The sequence below is a fragment of the Saccopteryx bilineata genome, chromosome 1 (genome assembly GCF_036850765.1).
Source record: "Saccopteryx bilineata isolate mSacBil1 chromosome 1, mSacBil1_pri_phased_curated, whole genome shotgun sequence".
Taxonomy (NCBI): Eukaryota; Metazoa; Chordata; class Mammalia; order Chiroptera; family Emballonuridae; genus Saccopteryx; species Saccopteryx bilineata.
Window position 1 is genome coordinate 116,311,755 of NC_089490.1, and position 25,657 is coordinate 116,337,411.

At 37.6% G+C, this 25,657-nt stretch overlaps 1 protein-coding gene across 1 annotated transcript in view; it reads right to left on the bottom strand.

Moving 5' to 3' along the window:
• The window catches only part of SLC15A5 (solute carrier family 15 member 5), a 119,767-nt gene extending 95,925 nt beyond the window's left edge, over positions 1-23,842 (bottom strand). The window contains 3 exon segments of the mRNA XM_066252619.1: positions 18,671-18,758; positions 18,761-18,871; positions 23,485-23,842. Of these exon segments, the coding sequence (XP_066108716.1) occupies positions 18,671-18,758; positions 18,761-18,871; positions 23,485-23,842 (557 nt within the window).
• Between the last annotated feature and the right edge of the window lie 1,815 nt (positions 23,843-25,657).

A 25,657-nucleotide genomic window follows, 5' to 3' on the forward strand; every position in this document is an offset into this window, starting at 1 on the left:
TGCCCTGGGAAAGCCACGCACGGGAGGGAGCGAGAACTAATTCCAACGGTGGAAATTTTCCATGCTGGTGGGGGTTTCACTCAGAGGGAAACGCAGCCGGCCTCATATCCTGGTCTGCATGCGCAGACAGTGAGTGAGAGATTCCTCCGAGTGCCTCGGCAGTGCACGCCCGTGTTATCGCACAGAGGAGCAGAGTCAGGGGCCTTTGTGTGGGCCAAAGCGGAATCTCAGGCCACCCCAGCGCCTTGCAAAAGCCGCGCACGGGGACGGAGCGAGAGCCAATTCCAACGCTGCAACTTTTCCATGTGGTGGGGGTTTCACTCAGAGCGTGAGACTGCTGGCCGGATATCCTGGTCTGCGCATGCAGATACTGAGCGAGAGTTTCCTCCAAGTGCCCCGGAAGTGGGTGCCCACCTGTGTTACCGGACAGAGTGGCAGAGCCAGAGGTCTGTGAGTGGGCGGAAAACCCGCCTGATTATGCTAGCAGCTCTGACTGACTGAGCCTTACCCAGAGCCCTGTGCTGAGTGGGAATAGAGTGGGGAGTTGCCAGCTCTTTGAGCCTCTTACTATCCAGGCAGAGGCAGCAGCAACCCCATAGCTGGATTATCAGGCTACTAATTGAGGAAGGAAAGACTAGGAGAAAGGCTCCAGGAACACAAACTATCTCACTGTCGGAGCCTATAAATGCTAATGAGCCTCGACTGCCAACGAGACTAAAGCACAATACATGACATTGCCATAGAGACTTATCAACTGCAAACCTCTACCTGAGCGTGCCAAAGGGGCAGAACCCGGGGTACAGAGTCACCGACCAGGAAGAGGGAGAGAAAAGAAAAAGCAAGAAGATAACCTCTCAAAATCAAGAATAATCTGCAGACTTTATAACCTACTCCATTTTATTATATTTGTTCATTTGTTTCTCTTATCTTCATTCTTGATACTTTTTTTCCTCCTCCAATTTGGCCGATTAACTCTCTTCCAGTCTTACTCTCTCCTCTCCTTGAACTACACTACCCATAAGTGTTACATCTCCATTTATCTTTTCTCTCCTCTTCCTTTCTCTCTATGAAGGTTGCACTCCAAAACCCTTAACTCTCTCTCTCTCTCTCTCCTTTCTTTTTTCTTCTTTTAGTGGTTCTCTCTTTTTTTTCTCTCTCTCTCTTTCTTTTCTCCCTCTATATTAGTTTCTTCCTTTCTCCTTTACATCTCCTCTCATTCAAACCTCAATAACAAACAAATTATCTTATCTGGGACTCAAACTTATGTTTGTGGCATTTTGGGGGGTTTTTACTACACCTTTTTAACTCACTAGCAGTGCTCCCATCCCTGGCTCTCCATTTTATCTAGTTTTTGTTCCACTAAATACAATAGTATTTTTTTAATTTGTCCCCCCATTTTTCTGTTTTCCTCTTATTCCTCTCATCATAACTCTTAGACAACCAACACCTAAAAGCAAATCATTTTATTCTTGACCCAAATTTTTTCCTTATTTGCTTTTTGTGGGTCCATACCCCCTTTTTTTTCTTTTTTTTTTTTTGCCCCTTTATTACTTTTCCCCAATTCAGGCCCTCCATCACAGGCATTGTTTGTTATAATTCACAGTTCACCACAAGATTTTCTCAAGAAAGAGGGGAGAGGAGAGGAGAGGAAAAAAGGAGGAGGGGGAATAATTTCCTTTTTTTTAATTTTTATTTTATTTTATTTTTCTTTATTTCATTATTAATTTTTTTTAAAAAAACAACTCTTTTCGATTTTTTTTTTATTTTTTTTTAACTTTTTATTCTTTATTAAATCTCATTAATACTATCAACAAAACCACCCTCAGATGCCATTAAGGAAGAGAAAATCGAATATCGTGGATACAAAAGAAAGAGAGGTAACACAGCTAGATGAGGAAAAATCTATGGAGAAAAAATTTAATATATTGGAAACCTTGGAGCTAAGTGACAGAGAATTCAAGATAGAAATCCTAAAAATCCTCCGAGATATACAAGAAAACACAGAAAGGCAATATAGGGAGCTCAGAAAACAACTCCATGAACACAAAGAATATATGTCCAAGGAAATTGAAACTATAAAAACAAATCAAACAGAGATGAAAAACTCAATTCACGAGCTGAAAAACGAAGTAACAAGCTTAGCTAATAGAACAGGTCAGATAGAAGAGAGGATTAGTGAAATAGAAGACAAGCAACTTGAGGCACAACAGAGAGAAGAAGAAAGAGACTCAAAAATTAAAAAAAAATGAGATAGCCCTACAAGAATTATCTGACTCCATCAAAAAGAATAACATAAGAATAATAGGTATATCAGAGGGAGAAGAGAGAGAAAATGGAATGGAGAACATACTCAAACAAATAATAGATGAGAACTTCCCAAGCCTGTGGAAAGAACTAAAGCCTCAAGTTCAAGAAGCAAACAGAACTCCAAGTTTTCTTAACCCAAACAAACCTACTCCAAGGCATATCATAATGAAATTGACACAAACCAACAGCAAAGAAAAAATTCTCAAGGCAGCCAGGGAAAAGAAGAATACAACATATAAAGGAAGGTCCATTAGATTATCATCAGATTTCTCAGCAGAAACTCTACAAGCTAGAAGAGAGTGGACCCCAATATTTAAAGTCCTGAAAGAGAGGAACTTTCAGCCACGAATACTATACCCATCAAAGCTATCCTTCAAATACGAAGGAGAAATAAAAACATTCACAGATACAGAAAAGATGAGGGAATTTATCATCAGAAAACCCCCACTCCAGGAATTACTAAAGGGGGTTCTCCAATCAGATACAAAGAACAAAAAAAAAAACAGAGCCACAAGTAAAAGCTCCAAGAAGAACACAATAAAACCAAATTTAAACTGTGACAACAACAAAAAGAAAGAGGGGGAGAAGATGGAGATTAAGAGTAGCAAAGGACGATGGAGTGCAAAAGTACTCACAAAATAGTTCACTACAGTGAACAGGGTAGGGACACTTTTCATTACTCAAAGGTAACCACCATTGAAAAAACCACCAAAGAAGCACATGAAATAAAAAAGATAGCAACAGAGGAAAGATATATGGAATACAACCAAATAAAAACAAAAGATAGAAAAACAAAAGAGAAGAATCAAACAAGACACAAAACTAACACAAAGCAATCTATAAAATGGCAATAGGGAACTCACAAGTATCAAAATTACACTAAATGTAAACGGATTAAACTCACCAATAAAAAGGCACAGAGTAGCAGAATGGATTAAAAAAGAAAATCCAACTGTATGCTGCCTACAGGAAACTCATCTAAGTAACAAGGATAAAAACAAATTCAAAGTGAAAGGCTGGAAAACAATACTCCAAGCAAATAACATCCAAAAAAAAGCAGGTGTAGCAATACTCATATAGGATAATGCTGACTACAAGACAGGAAAAATACTCAGAGACAAAAATGGCCATTTAATAATGGCTAAGGGGACACTGAATCAAGAAGACATAACAATTCTTAATATATATGCACCAAACCAAGGAACACCAAAATATATAAGACAGCTACTTATTGACCTTAAAACAAAAACTGACAAAAATACAATCATACTTGGAGACCTCAATACACCACTGACGGCCCTAGATCGGTCATCCAAACAGAGAATCAACAAAGACATAGTGGCCTTAAACAAAACACTAGAGCACCTGGATATGATAGACATCTACAGGACATTTCATCCCAAAGTGACTGAGTATACATTTTTCTCCAGTGTACATGGATCATTCTCAAGAATTGACCATATGTTGGGCCACAAAAACAACATCAGCAAATTCAGAAAAATTGAAGTTTTACCAAGCTTATTTTCTGATCATAAAGCCTTGAAACTAGAATTCAACTGCAAAAAAGAGGAAAAAAATCCCACAAAAATGTGGAAACTAAATAACATACTTTTAAAAAATGAATGGGTCAAAGAAGAAATAAGTGCAGAGATCAAAAGATATATACAGACTAATGAAAACGACAATACGACATATCAGAATCTATGGGATGTAGCAAAAGCAGTGATAAGAGGGAAGTTCATATCACTTCAGGCATATATGAACAAACAAGAGAGAGCCCAAGTGAACCACTTAACTTCCCACCTTAAGGAACTAGAAAAAGAAGAACAAAGACAACCCAAAACCAGCCGAAGAAAGGAGATAATAAAAATCAGAGCAGAAATAAATGAATTAGAGAACAGAAAAACTATAGAAAAAATTAATAGAACAAGGAGCTGGTTCTTTGAAAAGATCAACAAAATTGACAAACCCTTGGCAAGACTTACCAAGGAAAAAAGAGAAAGAACTCATATAAACAAAATCCAAAATGAAAGAGGAGAAATCACCATGGACACTGTAGATATACAAAGAATTATTGTAGAATACTATGAAAAACTTTATGCCACTAAATTCAACAACCTAGAAGAAATGGATACATTCCTAGAACAATACAACCTTCCTAGACTGAGTCAAGAAGAAGCAGAAAGCCTAAACAGACCTATCAGTAGAGAAGAAATAGAACAAACCATTAAAAACCTCCCCAAAAATAAAAGTCCAGGCCCTGACGGCTATACCAGCGAATTTTATCAAACATTCAAAGAAGACTTGGTTCCTATTCTACTCAAAGTCTTCCAAAAAATTGAAGAAGAAGCAATACTTCCAAACACATTTTATGAGGCCAACATAACCCTCATACCAAAACCAGGCAAGGACTGCACAAAAAAAGAAAACTACAGACCAATATCTCTAATGAATACAGATGCTAAAATACTAAACAAAATACTAGCAAATCGAATACAACCACATATTAAAAAAATAATACATCATTATCAAGTGGGATTCATCCCAGAATCTCAAGGATGGTTCAACATACGCAAAACGGTTAACGTAATACACCATATCAACAAAACGAAGAACAAAAACCACATGATCTTTTCAATAGATGCAGAAAAGGCTTTCGATAAAATACAACACAATTTTATGTTTAAGACTCTCAACAAAATGGGTATAGAAGGAAAATATCTCAACATGATAAAGGCCATATATGATAAACCATCAGCTAACATCATATTAAATGGCACTAAACTGAAGGCTTTCCCCCTTAAATCAGGAACAAGACAGGGTTGTCCACTCTCTCCACTCTTATTTAATGTGGTACTAGAGGTTCTAGCCAGAGCAATCAGACAAGATAAAGAAATAAAAGGCATCCATATCGGAAAAGAAGAAGTAAAGGTATCACTTTTTGCAGATGATATGATCCTATACATCGAAAACCCCAAAGAATCCACAAAAAGACTACTAGAAACAATAAGCCAATACAGTAAGGTCGCAGGATACAAAATTAACATACAGAAGTCAATAGCCTTTCTATATGCCAACAATGAAACAATTGAGAACGAACTCAAAAGAATAATCCCCTTCACAATTGCAACAAAAAAAATAAAATACTTAGGAATAAACATAACAAAGAATGTAAAGGACTTATATAATGAAAACTATAAACCATTGTTAAGGGAAATCGAAAAAGATATAATGAGATGGAAGAATATACCTTGTTCTTGGCTAGGAAGAATAAATATAATCAAGATGGCTATATTACCCAAAGCAATATACAAATTTAATGCAATTCCCATCAAACTTCCAATGACGTTTTTTAAAGAAATAGAGCAAAAAATCATCAGATTTATATGGAACTATAAAAAACCCCGAATAGCCAAAGCAATCCTAAAGAAAAAGAATGAAGCTGGGGGCATTACAATACCTGACTTCAAACTCTATTCTAGTGCCACGACAATCAAAGCAGCGTGGTATTGGCAGAAAAATAGACACTCAGACCAATGGAACAGAATAGAAAGTCCTGAAATAAAACCACATATATATAGTCAAATAATTTTTGATAAAGGGGCCAAGAACACACAATGGAGAAAAGAAAGCCTCTTCAATAAATGGTGCTGGGAAATCTGGAAAGCCACGTGCAAAAGAATGAAACTGGACTACAGTTTGTCCCCCTGTACAAAAATTAACTCAAAATGGATCAAAGATCTAAACATAAGACCTGAAACAATTAAGTACATAGAAGAAGACATAGGTACTCAACTCATGGACCTGGGTTTTAAAGAGCATTTTATGAATTTGACTCCAATGGCAAGAGAAGTGAAGGCAAAAATTAATGAATGGGACTACATCAGACTAAGAAGTTTTTGCTCAGCAAGAGAAACTGATCACAAAATAAACAGAAAGCCAACTAAATGGGAAATGATATTTTCAAACAACAGCTCAGATAAGGGCCTAATATCCAAAATATACAAAGAACTCATAAAACTCAACAACAAACAAACAAACAATCCAATAAAAAAATGGGAAGAGGATATGAACAGACACTTCTCCCAGGAAGAAATACAAATGGCCAACAGATATATGAAAAGATGCTCATCTTCTTTAGCTATTAGAGAAATGCAAATCAAAACAGCAATGAGATACCACCTCACACCTGTTCGATTAGCTATTATTAGCAAGACAGGTAATAGCAAATGTTGGAGAGGCTGTGGAGAAAAAGGAACCCTCATCCACTGTTGGTGGGAATGTAAAGTAGTACAAACATTATGGAAGAAAGTATGGTGGTTCCTCAAAAAACTGAAAATAGAACTACCTTATGACCCAGTAATCCCTCTACTGGATATATACCCCAAAAACTCAGAAACATTGATACGTAAAGACACATGCAGCCCCATGTTTATTGCAGCATTGTCCACAGTGGCCAGGACATGGAAACAACCAAAAATCCCATCAATAGATGACTGGATAAAGAAGATGTGGCACATATACACTATGGAATACTACTCAGCCATAAGAAATGATGACATCGGAACATTTACAGCAAAATGGTCGGATCTTGATAACATGATACAAAGCGAAATAAGTAAATCAGAAAAAACCAGGAACTGCATTATTCCATACGTAGGTGGGACATAAAAGTGAAACTAAGAGACATTGATAAGAGTGTGTGGTTATGGGGGGGAGGGGGGAATGGGAGAGGGAAAGGGGGAGGGGGAGGGGCACAAAGAAAACAAGATAGAAGGTGACAGAGGACAATCTGACTTTGGGTGATGGGTATGCAACATAATTGAACGACAAGATCACCTGGACTTGTTATCTTTGAATATATGTATCCTGATTTATTGATGTCACCCCATTAAAAAAATAAAATTATTATAAAAAAAAAAGAATCATATTGAAGGCCCTGGCCAGTTGGCTCAGTGGTAGAGCATCAGCCTGGTGTGTGGATGTCCTGGGTTCGATTTCAGTCAAAGCACAGAGAAGTGACCATCTGCTTCTCTTCCCCTCTTCCTCCCTCTTCTCTCTCTCTCTCTTCCCCTCCATGGCTCCATTGTTTTGAGCACTTTGGCCCAGGTACTAAGAATGCTTCCATCAACCTCTGCCTCAGGTGATAAAGGTAGCTTGTTTGCGATTTTAAGTGAAAAAAAAAAAGATTATTGTGTGAGCTCTATAAATTGCAGATAGGGCTTGGTAAGGAGACCAACCACAGCTATTGTAGAAGTATGGATGAGAGCTAAGCATAAACTGGACACAGGAAGTAGTAAAAGAAAGGGAGAGAAGCAGATAGATATGTGATATATATTTGGATACAAGCATTGGTCCCAGATAGGGGTTTCCAGGTGGATCCTGGTCAGGGCACATGCAGAAGTCTGTATAGCTCTCTTCCTCTCACTTGAAAAAAAAAAAAAAAAAAAGGAAGGCCACTGCAGGGGTGGGTGGGTAGAGGGGTTCTTCACATTAACTTAAAAGATTATTGAGGTATAATAAAATGTGCCTATTTAAAATATAGTTTTATGAGTTTTGATAAATGTTTTAGTTGTACAAACGCTAATAGATGTAAGTTTTGGAACACTTGCATTATCACTAAAATTTAAAGGACTTGCCTGATTACATCATTCCCACCCAAAAAACTGGGATTATCTCCCCTTTGATTAACTCAAAAGTAACTGACTAGCCCCGACCAGATAGCTCAGTTGATTAGAGCATTATCCTAAAGCACAGAGGTTGTCAGTTTGATTCCAGGTCAGGACACATACAGGAACAGATTGATGTTCCTATCTCTCTCTCTCTCCCTCTCTCCTCTCTTAATCAATAAAATAAACACCTAAAAAAATGTAACTGGTTTCACCTCACTTATATAGCAAAAATCCCTACACTACTGCTTAGTTTTCTATTGATAGATTGTTCTTTCAATTGATAGATTGATAGAATATGTACTCTTTATCTGGCTTCTTTCACTTAGCATAATTTTGAGATTCTTCTATGTTACTGTGTTTATCAGTAGTTGATTCAGTTTTATTCCCAAGGACTATTTCTTTATATAAATATACCATATTTTATTGATGGACAGTTTCACCAGCTTATGGCTAATTACAAATAATGCTGTTTTGAACATTTATGTACAAGTCTCTGTATAGATATAGACTTTCATTTCTCTTGGGTTTCATTCCAATACAGGAGTGGAATAGCAGGATATTATGTTAGATGTATATTTAACATTTTGCATAATTTCCAAATGGCTTTCAAATAGTTGTAACATATTTATATTACCACCACCTATAGATGAATTCTAATAACTCCATATCTTGAGCAACACTTGGTATGGTCAATCTTTAATTTAACCATTTTAATAGATGTGTGGTTTTATTTTGCATTTCCCTAATGACTAGTGATATTGAGAATCGTTTTACATGCTTATTGGCCATTTGTTTATGTTCTTTGGTAAAGTTTTTGTTCAAATCTTTGCCATAAAAAAATGGGTTATTTTTTTAATATTGGGTTTTAAGAGTTCTTTGTATATCCTTAATATGTTCTTTATCAAATATATGATTTACAAATATTTTCTTCCAGCCTATAGATTGTCCATTTATTCTCTTCACAGTGCTTTTGAAGAGGACCAATTCTTAATTTTAGTGTTCAGTTATCACTTTTTTTCTCTTACGGATTATGCTTTTAGTGTTGTATCTAGAAAATCTTAGCTTAACGCAGGGCCACAAAAACTTTCTCCCTCTTATTCAGGGAAGAAATCTGAGCATTAGAAACTGATTCATCCAAATCCTCACAGCTGTGTAGTTGCAGAGCTGAGAAGAAGCCAGGTGTTTTGTGCAGCCTCTTAGGAGAGGCAACTTGGGCTAACTGCCTTTTCTGTACTTCTTTCTGGGTCTTTCCAGTTAGAGATGTCATGACACCACCATTTTCTCATTAATCCAGGGTTTATCATTTGAAATACCTTTCACTTGTGCCTCTTAACATGTTTTATATGTCATTAATTATAAATATTGTCCTTTCTCTTTGAAATGGTTTCAGAAGACTAGTGTGAGTCACAGCTCTGATAATCACATGATCTGTGATCTTGGGCTCTCTGGAAGTCTGGGTCTTTTTCTTGAAGGTAGGGATCATATCTTCTGCATGAAGAACACTGACTAGCCTGACCAGGTCGTGGCACAGTGGATAAAGTGTTTGACTGGGACACAGAGAACCCAGGTTCAAAACCTCGAGGTGAAGTCACCAGCTTGAGTGTGGGCTCATCTGGTTTGAGCAAGCAAGGCTCACCAGCTTGAGCCCAAGGTCGCTGGCTCGAGCAAGGGGTAACTTGGTCTGCTATAGCCCTCTGGTCAAGGTACATATGAGAAAGCAATCAATGATAAGGTGACCAACTTTTTTACAATGAAAAGGAGAACAAAAATAAATAAGAAAAATATTATAAATAAAGAAACATTTTATTCATTGCAACAATAACACACTATAATATGATAAATGCATAATAAAAACATTTGTAATATTTTATATGGTAATTATGCTTACTTTCCTATTAATTTTTAATAATAATTGTAAGAAAAAAGTACTCATTTAGATACAACTACGTCACATCACATGCAATGGATCGACTCTGCAACGATTGAATACGAACATTTACAGATTAGTTTTCCAATATCAAAAAGCAGGACATGTAGGAGGACACTTTTCGAGGGTGGACAGAACTTATAAAAGAAAGACTGTCCTCCCTAAAGGAAGAAAATTGGTCACCTTATCAATGAACAACTAAAGTGCTGCAGTGAAGAATTGATGCTTCTCATCTCTCCCCCTTCCTGTTTGTCTGTCCCTATCTGTCCCTCTCTCTGTCTCTGTCACTAAGTAAATAAATAAAAATGAAAAGATATTCTTAAAAAAAAAAGAATACAGACTATAGCTGTGTAGTGTCAAGCAAATGAAGTTGCTGTTCATTTTTTTCCAATCAGGCACAAAATGAGCAGTGAAGTTAGAGCTACTGAGCAAAGAACAGAGCATCAGAGGAGAAGATGAAGCAGTTAACTGGGTTCCAGATCTTGTAGGTCCTTGAAGTTCATAGTAAGGACTTTCAATTTTATTTCTAGTGCATTGGGAAAACATTTGAAGTAAGCTGGTGGCTGAAATGATCTGATTTTAAATGAAGAAAAAAAGATTATTGAGTGAGCTCTATAAATTGCTGATAGGGCTTGGTAAGGAGACCAATCATGGCTATTGTAGAAGTATGGATGAGAGCTACGCATGAACTGGACCCGGGAGGTAGTAAAAGAAAGGGGAGAAGCAGGTAGATATGTGAATATGTGGTATATATTTGTAAAGACGTGTCCAATCAGGCTAGTCTCCCCCCTATCTCATTCCCCCCTGTGACTTTTCATGTTCTTTGGATTGCCCTGTCTCACTTTCAAAGTCCCATATAAAATGTCTTTTTCTTCATTCCCTTTTCTCTTGAATATTCTACTTCTTCTTTTCTCTGAACTTTTAAAGCAAATATTCAGTGTCCAGTTTTCACCTTTCCCAGTTTTGTCTTCTCACATATAGCTCGTCAAGCAGCCTGACAGCAGAACCTCGTTCTTTATGTTCTGTCCCCATGGCACCCAGCACAGTTCTAGTTCCACAATAAATGAGTGATCAATAACTAATTGATGAATAACATGGCATCTCATAAAATTCCAACCATCAAGCAAACAACATTAAAGAAATCCAAATTAAAAAAAAAAAACAGAAAGGAAAAAAAGCCAAATTTTTAATAATTGACCGAGCAAAGTAATCACACATCAAACATGGCCATGCAAGAAGAAACGGATTCACTGTCATCCACTAATAAAAACTTATCACAATGTAGGTGCGATACAAAGTGAGAATTTTTCTAGGACAGCTGCGTAGAGTCCCCGGGCTCAGCCTCGGGTCACCCTTTCATGCTGCTGCAGGCTGCACATCTGAGTTGTGGTTGCAGCAACAGAGAGGAGCTGGCGCTGAAAGCAATGCTATATTTCTTTCAATTTTTAGGACAGTCTTTTTTTTTAATGTTAAAGATTGCTGAGAAAATCCAGGAGGACACTGTGTGACTCTTCAGTACACCACATGGTGATGTAAACTGAATTCTTTAAAAGGGTCAAGGAAAATTACAATTATTCCAGGACTTAAATCTTGTGAAAGGTAGTTAGAAACCAAAGAATTATAGGCTGAATATCTATGTATAGAAAGAGATTTCATATAAAGTACTCAATGTATTTGAACAAATGCCACCCAACCTATTTGATTGTGTAATTTTCTGAAAGAATTACCTAATACAGGCATGTTTTATATATGTCTTTGTTGATCCATGAACAGGACAAGCCATAGATAATTAAGGGTGAAATTGTATATACATCAATAGTAAAAAAAAATAAAAGAAATAAAAACCCCCAGTCTTCAAACTCACCATTAAGATTTCTTTCATCTCATAGCTCACTAGCAAATTGAATATATAAAGCACCTTTCACACAGAAAGTCAGAGAGCAAAGCACTAGAGCAAAACAAATACCAGTGATTAAGGAAAATTGAAAGCAGCAGTAAAAATATGTTTCTTTAGTCTACTTTTAAATACAGATTGGGAACTGCAAATAACTCGGAGTATATAAGAGTGGCTTTTTTGGGGGGGCTTCATGATTTCATGGTATTGAATACAAATAAGGAAAAAAGCTTGTTGCTTCAAATAGCAGCAATATTTTGGGATTATTTGTTTTAAATATTTACCTTCATTTATTTAGTAATAATTTTAAAACTCAAATATTTTGCCATTTCTTGGTATGAATCATTTTGACATGCCTTAGGCTGATTTTAAGTGATTTTAGGAGAAATGGTTTAAAATGGCCTTTCCTAACTTGAGAAGAATCAAACTTTCAGGTTGTTGCAGCATCAGTGGACAATGTAAAGAGTTTAGAGTGAATATTTTCTTCTTCACTGAACAATATTTAGATAACTTATTGGGGGATTTTCAGCTCTTCAATGGGATAAAATTGAACTGTTTAGAAGAGTTTGTGAAACACGGGAGTTGATTTCTTGGTGAGAGGATGTTGTTAATCCTTGCTTCTTTCCGAATAACCATTGGCCCATTGAAATACTTCAGAGAATACTCTGGCAGTCATGACTTTGGAGGAAGAGGAAGCAAGTGGACATATATGTCTTTTAACTTAATCACTTCACCTTCTTTCTTTTTTTTTTTCACCTTCTTTCATCTAGTGCCCCAGACCCCTCCTCTCTGACAGCTGTCAGTCTGTTTTATGTATCCGTGCCTCTGTTTCTCTTTTGTTTGTCAGTTTATTCTGTTCATTAGATTCCACATGCAAGTGAAATCATATGACATTTCTTTTTCTCTGCCTGGCTTATTTCACTTAGCATAATACTCTCGAAGTCCACCCATGCTGGCTGAATAGTATTCCATTGTGTAAATGTACCACAGCTTTTTTTTTTTTTTTTTGTACCACAGCTTTTTAATCCACTCACCTACTGATGGGCGCTTGGGCTGTTTCCAGATCTTGGTTATTATAAATAACTTTGCAATGAACATAGGAGTGCATTTATTCTTTTAAATTAGTGTTTGCCAACATATCAGTTTTAAAAGTTGTTTATGAATATCATGTTTCTCATGTTCTGAGTTTAAGTTTTTTGATCCACCTTATGTTTACTGATAAACATTAAGTCCTTACTCATGTACCTACCAATCTTAAAGGCTACCAAGCAGAGCTTAAGAAAAAGTAGGAGGTAGCAGGAGCTGTGAAAAATATAAGGAATTTGTCTTTTTTCTCCCTCAATATTCTGGTTTCCACAGCTAAATGCTGGAGGGAAATTCTGAATGTATTTCTCGAGAGTTTACATTTTTGGCAGAGGTAAAGAAGGAGGTGCCTGTTGTTATTAGGGTGAGTGGGAAGCATTTGTTAAACTTGGCTAGAGCCCATGCAAACAGAATTTTGGAAGGTCTAGCGACTATTTTAAAGCTATTTATAGTCTATTCCTCATTATGCAACTCAGAGGATATTTTGAGTATTAATGAGCATAATAATATTATTCTATGAACTGCTTTGATTTTGTTGGCTGAAGTATACTTTATACATTATAACTTTATTATTACAGAATATATTCAGACTTATATTATGTTTATTTTCTCAAATATTATGTAGACTTTTTCAATCAGGTAGAATTCAAAATGTAAAAAATTGCTATGAATTATTAAAATTCCAAAGTAGTCTGACATATATTAGGTGCATTCAATTGATGTGAATAATTACACTTCTATTCAAAAAAGTACCTCTAGACTACATTAGGAATCCCCATTCCTTATGTTTCTAGAACTGTTTTCAAAATCCTGAAACACTTACTAAAAATGCATATTCCTTAGTGATGCTTTCAGAAAAATTGTGATGTAGGAGTTTAAGGATAAGGCTTTCAAATAACACTCAAGTGAATATTAAAACGGCTTCCGGAAAAATGCTGTGGAATCATGAAATTTTACCTCTAGTGTTTCCTTAAGATAAAAGATATTACATTTGAGTAAGTAAGTAGTAAAATCAGAACATTTTAATATATGACAGATATTATGTAGGGTCAGTTATGAATATTAGATAGTCAAAATCTCTGGAATAGAATAAGTCTCTAGATTTTTTCAAGAACTCTACCAATATTCTATTTAACCCTTTAAATCATGTATAATTAATTCACTGTGGTAACTAGTCAGCAACAGACTATGCTATGCAGATGTACCGTAAATTATCAAGCGAAGTTAATAGAGCAATGTGGAAACACAGTTTGAGGTTAATTGTGGTAGAATTTAAAATGATGGTCACCAACAGGGTAGATTATCCATCTTCTTTTTGTGTCCAAAAAAGATTCTGCCAAACAAAATAGAACAGACTCGTAGATACAGAAAACAGACTGACAGCTGTCAGAGGGGAGGGGGCTGAAGAGCTAGGTGAAAAAGTAAAGGGATTAAGCAAGAAAAAAACCCCTCATAAACACAGACAAAAGTATGGTGATTCCCAGAACGAAAGGGAGGTGGGGGAGGTAGGAGAGGGTGAAAGGGGGATAAATGATGATGAAGGCAGACTTGACTTGGAGTGGTGAGTATACAATTCATTATACAGATAATGTGTTACAGAATTGTACCCCTGAAACCTATATAATTTTATTAACCAATGTCACCCCAATAAAGTCAATTAAAAAAGATTCTGCACAGGTGTATTTACCTAGATGATCTCCAGCGTGGTGACTCTTAATTGTACACCTCAAATTTTGGAAAATGCTGAAAGAGCCAGGTTCTGATCTGGATAATGTTGCAAGGATGTGGCAGATTATTATGCCTCTTGATTTTATTGAGGTTAACTCCATTCTTTTTTTTTTTTTTTTCTTTTTTTTTTCATTTTTCTGAAGCTGGAAACAGGGAGAGACAGTCAGACAGACTCCCGCATGCGCCCGACCGGGATCCACCCGGCATGCCCACCAGGGGCGACGCTCTGCCCATCCTGGGTGTTGCCATGTTGCGACCAGAGCCACTCTAACACCTGAGGCAGAGGCTACAGAGCCATCCCCAGCGCCCGGGCCATCATTTGCTCCAATGGAGCCTTGGCTGCGGGAGGGGAAGAGAGAGACAGAGAGGAAAGCGCGGCATAGGGGTGGAGAAGCAAATGGGCGCTTCTCCTGTGTGCCCTGGCCAGGAATCGAACCCGGGTCCTCCGCACGCTAGGCCGACGCTCTACCGGTGAGCCAACCTGCCAGGGCTAACTCCATTCTTTCAGTGAGGTATATAGTTGAGGAAGATCCAGGACCAGATGGTAATGTTGGCTGGGAGGAGTTTTACTCACCTACATCTGGCAGCTCTACTCAAAAGTGGTACTTTCAATGACTGAAACTTTCAGTCTACACCATTTAGCATGATCATTGAGACGCTTTAGGTGGTGTAGAGACAATGAGACATCTCATTAAAGGTCCTGTGCCAATGAACATCTGACATCTGTGTTGTGAACAGAACCGGATGCTAACTTCAAGCGGTTATAGGTTCAAGTAGTATGTTGTTTTTTAAAGACACTACTACAGTTCATGATATTAACCAGGCTTGTAATTTCTAGATGCATTTTTCACTCAGAGAAATAGATTATAAGTGAATGGGCTGCCCATTTTAAAGAGAGCCTTCTCTTAAATGAGTTCTCTCTTTTCCAGAATTTAAACAATGATTTTAGCTAATGACTTACTATATGTCATTTAATAACAAAAGTAATAGTTATCCAGATTTGAATACCTATCATGTGCTAAAATACTTAATATTTAAGCTGTACAATAGCCTGCTGAGTATTCCTACTTTGTGGATGAGAGACCTGGGTCTCTGAGAGGTTGAAGAATTTGCTGAAGACCATGGGACATCTAAGTGACAGCCAGCATCCCGCCAGCTGCCTGGCTGCCCAGGGGGATCTCTGTCGGTCTGGCCACCAACCCCTTCAGTATGTGCAGGAATCATTAAAATTCATTTCTTAAATGGCAACAAGCAGCTGTTCCTGAAAGTTATTCTGTGGTTTAGTATTTAAACTGAAAAAACACTTTTTTTTAAAAAAAAGCAGAAACAACCAGATCCAACCTTTAAAGAGCTTATGGTTCAAATAATCATTTTCCACATTAATGAACAACACACTGATTCTTTATATACATTTCTAGGTGCTTTGACTTTAGGTATCAAAATTACTGCGTGGTTCTCCTTATTAGAGATTTTAATGAAATTAGGAAGTAATACATAACCAAGGCAAAGTGTGTTCATCCTGAATTTGGTCTGGCTCTCATAGCTGCAGAAGTTCATTTTCATGACATTCCCCACCCCCTTTACAAAATCCTAAGGCACAAACCCACTGGGAGTCCCCTCCAGTTCCCAAAAGAAATATTTCATTCATATAATGTCTCCTTTGTAATCAACACTGAGAAATGTCACTTTGATTAAACACAACTCAATGACTAAGACCACAGTACAATAAATTCTCCAGAGCTATCTTTCAGAACAACTGACTGCTCTTTAGTCTTAATCCTCCAGAGTCTTATTTAATCAAAATGATGTTGCTAATTAAGGATTAAAACTTCCGAATAGAATAAAAAAGAAGGATTTTTCTTTCTCCTTTGGGCAGTTCAAGGAGGCAGAAATTGCTATAAAGAAGTGAAGAGTCCCTTCCACCTTTGGTGAAATTGCATTATTCTCTGACATTTGAACTTAATCCAAAATAGGCCTGAGTGCTTTGTAATATTAATATAATTGGAGAGAGAGAGAGAGAGAGAGAGAGAGAGAGAAACTGCCTTAGATAGCTACATGTACCTAGCTAACATTGTTTTATTTAGTTATTTTAATATAAATTTTCTTTAAGTATTTTGTCTGATGCTCCCTGTACATTATTTTGTCTGTTGCTAACATTATCCATTGCTAACATTGGCAAAACAGACTATTTTAGAAAAATGTTGGCAACCCATGTTACAGAAAAGTGTGAACAAAAGACTTCATGTATCTCAGATCTTTTTGACATTCACTGATGAATAATAATAAAAAACAGCAGAATTCTTTATTAAATGCTGAAATGCTCTGCCTTAGGATCAAAATTTTATTTTTTGAGTCTATATTTAGATAATAAAAATTGGTTCCTTAAAACCACATAAAACTGTGTAAGAACTCAGGGAGAGGCAAAGACCCACAGAAAGGTGGTTTGGTGTTCAGGGAATACAAATTTCTTTAGACTATGGGGCAAAGTAGATGTAAAACAGGTACTGATGGTTGTTTTTAAAAATTGTAGGGCCCTGGCTGGTTGGCTCAGTGGTAGAGCGTAGGCCTGGCGTGCAGGAGTCCCGGGTTTGATTCCCGGCCAGGGCACACAGGAGAAGTGCCCATCTGCTTCTCCACCTCTCCCTCTCTCCTTCCTCTCTGTCTCTCTCTTCCCCTCCCACAGCCAAGGATCCATTGGAGCAAAGTTTCCCCGGGCACTGAGGATGGCTCTGTGGCCTCTGCTTCAGGCGCTAGAATGGCTCTGGTTACAGCAGAGCTTCCCCCCCCCATGGGCAGAACATCGCCCCCTGGTGGGCATGCTGGGTGGATCCCGGTCGGGCGCATGCGGGAGTCTGTCTGACTGCCTCCCCGTTTCCAGCTTCGGAAAAATACAAAAATAAAAATTGTAGAATATATCTATCCTTTCCACTTTCTCTCTGCATTGCCTTATGAATGTATAATCCTTGCCAAATTAGTCTAATGCAATGTAATAACTAATAATAATAGCTACTGCTTATTGATCACATACTATGCGCTAAGGTCTCTATCAACAATATACACATTATTATCTCTAATAAAACCCTCATATAATCCTTTAGAAATTATTGCACTGAATCTTATAAAGAGTATGTGACTTGACCAAAGTCAAGCAGTTTGTGTTAAATAGAATTGAGATGTCCCCCCATGCCTGCTTAGCTCCAAAGCCACACTCTTTTCAACATATCAAGCCATTTCACACTTGTTGAATTGGAAGATGAACTTATCAATGTGTTTTCAGGTGCTGGTAAGTTGTGTTGACCTGTACTCAACTCATACTGTCCTAGGGTTGATGACTAAATCGTTGTCACACTGTGAATCACCTAGCCCAATCAATGAAGACTGAACTGCTACCATCAGAATGACACCAGAGCCTGACCAGGCAGTGACACAGTGGACAGAGTATCAGCCTGGGATGCTGAGGAGCCAGGTTTGAAACCCCAAGGTTGCTTGCTTAAGAGTGTGGTTGATGGCTTGAACATGGGATCATAGACATAACCTGGTGGTTGCTGGTTTGAAGCCCAAGGTTGCTGGCTTAAGCCCAAGGTCACTGGTTTGAGCAAGGGATCACTGGCTTAGCTGGAACCCCCTGGTCAAGGCACATATGAGAAGCCAATCAAAGAACAACTAAAGTGCTGCAACTATGAGTTGATGCTTCTCATCTGTCTCCTTTTCTGTCCCTATTTCTCTTTCTCTCTCTCTCTTTCAATTAAAAAAAAAAAAGATGACACCAGGCAAGGGTCCTCAAACTTTTATAAACACTGCCCACTTTTGCAGTGCTGGTCAACCTGGTGTCGTTTCCCCCCCCCCCACTAGTGGGCGGTCCAGCTCTCATGGTGGGCGGAGCAGAGCAACCAAACAGCGCCGCGATTGGCCCATCATGAAAGCTGGACCGCCCACTAGTGCGCGGGAGGGTCCAGGTTGACCAGCACTGCAAAAGTGGGCGGTTTTTATAAAAAGTTTGATGACCCCTGCAAGGGAGAATGTTAGAAACATGTGTTTTGCCCAACCAGTTCCACCTACCAGTTACAAAAAGACATTCGTTTCTGGGATCCACACCTCTGAAGGCTGCAGGCACCCAGTGGACAGACGACAGTTCTTATTCCTCCTGTGCCACGAGAAACAGCCTGCTCTGCTCATTTTCCAGTATGCTGTCGATCGTATGGTGACTCCCTGCGTAGAAGTCCTCCAAGGGAAAAGCAACTACAGATAACAAAGCAGTGCCTGGGGGGGGGGGGGTAAATATGACATAAACCAATGGATTCACCCAATCACATCAGAAATAAGGTTTTTCCTCTGGAACTAGCAGCATTATGTGTTGTCTTATTAAAATATACATTAACCATTGCCATTCTGGAGATAGTATGATTTTTATAAAAGTGACAATTTTCTTCAATATGTATTATAATTAATCCAGAGTCCTCATTTCCCCTCCCCTTATGCTTGAACTATCTTTTTTTCTCAGAAATGTATAAGCAAATCACGCTCATCTTAACAAAATTAAAATAATTCAGAAATACATCATGTAAGAAACAAAAAATGCCTCTAATTCCACTTCCAGAAAAAAACCAGTTAACAAAGGTTATTTGTTCTTAATCAATAGAGTGATAAAAAATATGATGCTCTCAGATATCTCAGGAGGTTGTTAAGTAAAACATTTTAAGAATAATGTTGTAGTTAGAGCAGAAGATAACCTCTCTTTTCCTTGTCTACTCCTCTTTCTCTTTTTCATGCACTTTTTCTCTCATTTCTCACAGCGGGCTGGGGCCGTCTCTGCAGCACAGGGAGGTGAGAAGGCTGGAGGTGGGCAAGGCGGTTCAAGCCAGAAGGAGGGACAGATACTGACAGTGGAGGTTGAGTGTTCCTCACAGGGGCCACACTTGAAGGCTTTCCTTGTGTAATAAAATTACAGTTCATTTCCATGCTTTTTAAAATTTATTTTGAAAAATTATTTGTTGAATTTAGAGAGAGTGGAAGGGAGAAAAGAGAGAGAGACAGAGACAGAAATATTGCTCTGTTCCTGTATGTGCCCTGACTGGAGATTGAACTCACAACCTTTGTGAGTTGGGATGATGCTCTAACCCAGTGGTCCCCAAACCCTGGGCCGCGGACTGGTACCGGGTCGTGGGCCATTTGGTACCGGTCCACAGAGAAAGAATAAATAACTTACATTATTTCTGTTTTATTTATATTTAAGTCTGAACGATGTTTTATTTTTAAAAATGACCAGATTCCCTCTGTTACATCCATCTAAGACTCACTCTTGACGCTTGTCTCAGTCACGTGATACATTTATCCGTCCCACCCTAAAGGCCAGTCCGTGAAAATATTTTCTGACATTAAACCAGTCATGCCCCAGAAAAGGTTGGAAACCACTGCACTAACCAACTGAGCTATCCTACCAGGGCTCAGTTTCATACTTCTAATAATCTCTTTATATCTGCGGAAACATTTTTATTACTATATTGTTTTCTCTTGAAGAGACTCTGTGATGTCAGAGGATAGATTTTCTTATTTCAATACTGCAAAAGGAAAGAAAGAAAAAGAAAAAAGGAAAGGTTCAGTGAGGATAAGTGAGATTTAATCAATCTACCTAGTAACTCAAATATAATCTCTCTTTTCTGGAAATTCCTGTCATCAAGTGGTCTAATCATTAATTTTTAAAAAATCAATTTGATTAGCGAAAAATGGCTTCTGCATGTCCACTTGATTAATTTAGCATTCATATTTTTAGTAGAAATTTTATGTGGTTAGTTTTATCAATTAACCTGCAAGCTCCTAAAAAGCAAGCAAACAAACAAAAAAACAAAGGTCCAACTCTTCTGTGGCTTTCACAATTGTGGAATATACACACGCAATAGTTATTTGGTAACAGATTGATTTATCATGAGGTTAGGCTCTTTAAACTATTGAGTTTGAAATATTTCCTATCAAGGTTAGCCAGACAGACAGGAAACCAGCTGCTCTCTCTCTCTGCCACTCAGTGCTCATCTCTGGAAGGGTGAAGTGAGGCTGGCAAGGCTGAGGTTATCCAAAGAGGACAGTCAGACTTCTTGCCGCAATCATTTATTTAAAGGCAAAGTACTTGTAGTTGTCCCTGTGTGTGAGAAAGGCACTTTATTTCCATCTTTTGAGAACATGTCACAATATACTGATTTCATTAGATCAAAACTTTATTTCCATCTGCTATAAAGTGGATGTAGTAAAAATACAGATCTATGACATCTATGATAAAAAGTCTATGATGTGTGTAGCTGCACTGCATAATTAGCACACTGGACTTGGTAGAACACCAGGATATGTTATATCTCCTGCTAGGCTGGCTCCTCTTGAGGGCCTAATGAGTCCAAGACAGGCAGTTATGCAGGTGGACAATATATTGTGAGGTGGTAAATGCAGTTATATAGGTACAATCAAAGTGTGGGTGAACACAAAAAGGAGAGCAATAAACACATATATTGTGAGGTGGTAAATGCAATTGTATAGGTACGATCAGAGTGTGGGTGAACACAAAGAAGAGAGCAATAAACACTACATGGGACTTGAAGGAAGAGCAGGAGTTTTCAGGTCTTATATATGGGCTGGAAAGTTAGAGGAAGGTTGACTATTTCAAGCCTAGGAAAGAGCATGTGTAAGATTAGAAAAGTAGGGAACTAGGCAAGGAGAAGTGTAGCATAGCCGTGGTTGTTGACTGAGATGGAAATCTGGAAAGTAAATTCAGGACAGACTGTTAAGGTTCTTATTTACAGAATTATATTTTATTTTTTAGATAATAGAGCCAATAGGCAGATTTTTCAGGAAGTCAATGTTGTTTGTGGAAAAGTATGTGAACTAGAATTATACTAATGACTCAGCCCAGTAACTAGGTCATTGTGATGGTCAAGTAAGAGAAAATTGCCTTTCTTAGCTAGGGTTTTAGCAATTTAGACAGAAGACACATTTTTGATAGAACCTCTGATACTTAGGGACTGGTTGGAAGTTTGATGGCAGCTGTGAGAAGGGAACATAAGAAAATAATTAAAAAAAATTTTTTTCCCATTGATTTGAGATAGAGGAGAGAAAGGGAGAGGAAGAAGCATCAATCATTGATCCACTTAGTTGTTTCATTTAATTGGGCACTCATTAATTGCTTCTCATAAGTGCTTTGACCAGAGGTTGAGCCTGTGACCTCCGCAGGGCCAGAGGCATGCTTTATCCACTGAACAACCCAGACAGAGCTTATATTTTTAGTTAAAAAAATTAACTTTATGGAGTTTGAGTTAGGTGTTTCTTTGACCAAATTACAAAGTTTGAAGTCAGTCCTAGTTTGATGATTTACACAGGAATTTAGACTAACAGAAAATACCATCTTAAGTTACCAAGTGCTATTTATATGGCCTATTACTAAGGTAACAGTAAATCATTCAGGCGGTTGTTTAAATGTCTTCTTATCAGAAAATGTTACCTGGTACAAAGCAGCAAACTTGTCACTGACTAATCTGTCCAGTTCCCCTTACCCAGCATATTTTTTATCATGACACTCATTAACACTTGGCATAGTGTGTATTTACTTAGAAAGTGTTCAACTTGGGCAGAGAAGAGACTGCTTTCTTCTCTGTTGCATTTTCAGATTCTAGAACAATACCTGGACAGAGTAGTCAATAAGAAATTTTGTTGAATGTTGAATGGATATTTGCATACAGTGAGTTAGTTTTTTATTTCACAGAACTGAAGCAGTAAAAATGTTTACAAGTTTGTATCACTCTCTTATCAATTCAGTGGATGGTAATTTGCCACCTTCCTGAGATTGTGTGATTTGTTGAATATCTGATACCCATCCTTTCCTCATTCATCTCTCCCACTGTGCACCTAAACCTCCATATTGATGAACAGCATACACACTACCTTTCTAAGTTTCTCAACTCAGAAGCTTGGAGCTGCTTTTTGTTCCTCCATCATATTTATGTCCTAATTTCATTGCTTAGTTTTTATTTTATTTTATTTTTTTTATCTTCTCTCCTGGATTGACTCTTCTCCATTGCCTAAAACATCATCCACAAATTTTCTGGTCTTTCTATATTTAACCTGTCACTATGGTTGCCCATCCTGTTTATTGAACAAAGGCATTTCCTGAATGTCTTCATGATCCCATTGGTGATGCCTTGTCTAGAACAACTTGGATGTTGAGCTTAAAATTCTAGACTGTTTGTGAACTTGCTCTCTGTACCTCAGACAATCTTGGTATTTCTCCAACACTTCTTGCAATCACGTTACTCCCAAACTTTAGATACATTTATTTTCTCTCTGTAAAGAGGCACAATGTAGTGCTTGAATTAATTCATTTTTTTACCATACAGCCACATTTCACAATATAGAAAACACATCTTCATATGTAATCTTAATTACTATTAAGAATTAAAAAAACTACCATTTGATAAAAAAATTTCTCAATTACTCTACATGAACTTCAAAAATCTTTTTGTACATTTCATTTTAGTTGTGAAAGAAATGAGCATATTTCACATAGCATTTGTCATGAATTTGGACTTGGACTAAGATTGGAGGTGGGGGAAGGAAGCATTCTAAGAAGTACAAAAGACAGAAATATAAAGAAATAATCATTATAAAACATAGTCAGTGCAACAATATAGGTATCAGAGCATCCTCCAACACACACATACACACATTTACTAGCAACTCTCATATTATAGAGAAGGTGAAATGAATTAAAACGGCATTCTTTCTTCACTGATCACATTTCACCCTAATAGCAAGGTAGAAATAATACAAACTAAATATTCTAACAATAATCCATTCAATTAAGTTGCAAAATAATCCAGTCAGGAGAAGACACTCACCTAGAAAATGTAGAAATAAGCAAATATGTACCAGTTTGTTTCTTCCTAGACAGACATCAGCAAACCATTCCGCAAACAGAGAGGTAAGTGTTGAAGTTCCGAGAAAACACAAGTTTAAAATGGCTGCTTGGTAATTATGATAGCAGAGCTTAACAATGCGAAAGGGGATCATATTGCAGACAACTTCGAAGAATGTGAACCTCTTGCACAGCTCCACCAAAAGAAAACAGATTTCAACCCGAATATTTTTCACAGAGGATAATGAGAAGACACCAATATGTCTTATATTTTCTTCCTTCTCAACACTGTGATTTAAGGGTAAGTTCTCCTCAGTTGTTTTAAAGTCTACAACAGACATGACTACCCTCCTTGAATATAACTTATGTTAGTGATTTGGACTTGGTGATTCTTCACCCTTACCCCTCTAATGAAAACATAAATAAGATCTTTGCTTTGAATTTCACAACTTCATGCCAAAGTTTCATAAGGTTTTTTGCACATCAGTGATGTTCATTTTGATGATCCAGGAGCACCAGAGAGGAGACATACATGTTTAAATGTTCATGGTAGCCCAGTGTAGCCAAATCTGATTTGTTTGTTTAATTACTTAGAGGTTAAATTAGTCTCTTCCTACAAAACTATATTGAATTACCTGAATCCGGTTGCAGATGTGTGGAAACTCATCTGCCTCACACTGATAAAGGTTTAAATACAGAGGCGGAAGAAGCAGTTTTTCAGGAGAATTTTAGTACTAGATCAAGAAATAATTTGAGTCTAATAATTTCTGATCCTTTAATTAAACAAGCCAGAACAGTACCAAGAGATAAAGCACGCAAGAAAATCTGTTTTGAGGGGGCAGGATACCTTATCATTATTACATTTCTTGTTATTTTTGGTTGGAATTCTGATAAGAAAGCTAATTAGGTAACAAAAGTGCTTGTACATTGAGGTAACAAGCAGAGTTTGCAAGAAAGTAATTTAAGTGCACTAATGAAAGGAGAAAATATTAAACAAAATCCCTCTTCCTTTAAGTTGACCCCATGCTTGTAGAGCAGCCTCTCGGAGGAAATCAGAATCAAAAGCTCTATTTGACTCCTTATTACTAGTCAGCAGCAGGGGTACAGCAAGCATCCCACAAATGCTTTGGGGAATATTGGATCTAGTATCACCCTGACCCTCCAGCTGGGTGAATGGATGTTAGCATTCTATTTTGGAAAGCAGGAGGACACCAATTAAGCAAAAAAAGCAGCAGTGAAAGAGAACACTTTAACATTCGGGGGTTTAGCTGCAAGGACATACAAAGAGAAAGCAATGGAACGATTGGGTCAAAGTTATAATAATTCAACACATAGAGAGTGAGGAGAGGGATGTTATTTTCGTGTTGGAGTCAGAAGCAAAAGACTGATAAGGGCTTTTGACTCTGATTCTTATCTTTTGACCTGAAAGATTGGGAGCAAAACACTTTGTTTTGAACCCTGCTAATAGTCTCATTGTAATGGCAGCTATTTTCATCTGCTCAGCACCACTTCCCCCTCTTTGGTAACAATGCCCTCTTTTTCCTTTGTGTAGAGTGATAATGCAATTTATTATCCAAACTTAGACACTTTTGTGAGTAAAAGTGATGCTATTTATATTATTCTTGAAAGACAGTTCTAAATTGGGACTGTCTAGGGCAAACCCCAACATGTGGTCATCTTACCTTTGAAGAACAAATTCTATAAATTACCTGAGATCCTGGAGGGCTTGTTAATCACAGTGTCTCTTTTCTTCTGGCCAAGAAGATTAGCACATGGTCAAAGACAGCCCTTTCACTTTTTCTCCCCAGGAGTTTTAATCACGAGTGGAAGACTCAGCAGTGGTTATGGTGGAAGCTGAGTCATTAGATGGCTATCCCCATGAGGCTCTGATAGAGAATTCAGTGCCTCCTTGCTTCTTATCCTCCAGGAGGTAGGGTTAGTTCTGCCTCCTGCAAAGGACTCAATTTCCAATCAACTTTGATTGAATTAAGTGAGCCACAGTTGGTTTCCGTGGCTTACAAAGAAACCTAAGTGGTACTTTCTTTGTGTTTACGGCAGATGCAGGGGACAATTTTTCTGCAGTTAGTTGCTTATATGTTTAACCAGTACCAAAGAGCTCTTGGAATGTTATTTTAATGGTCAAGATTGTGTTGCTC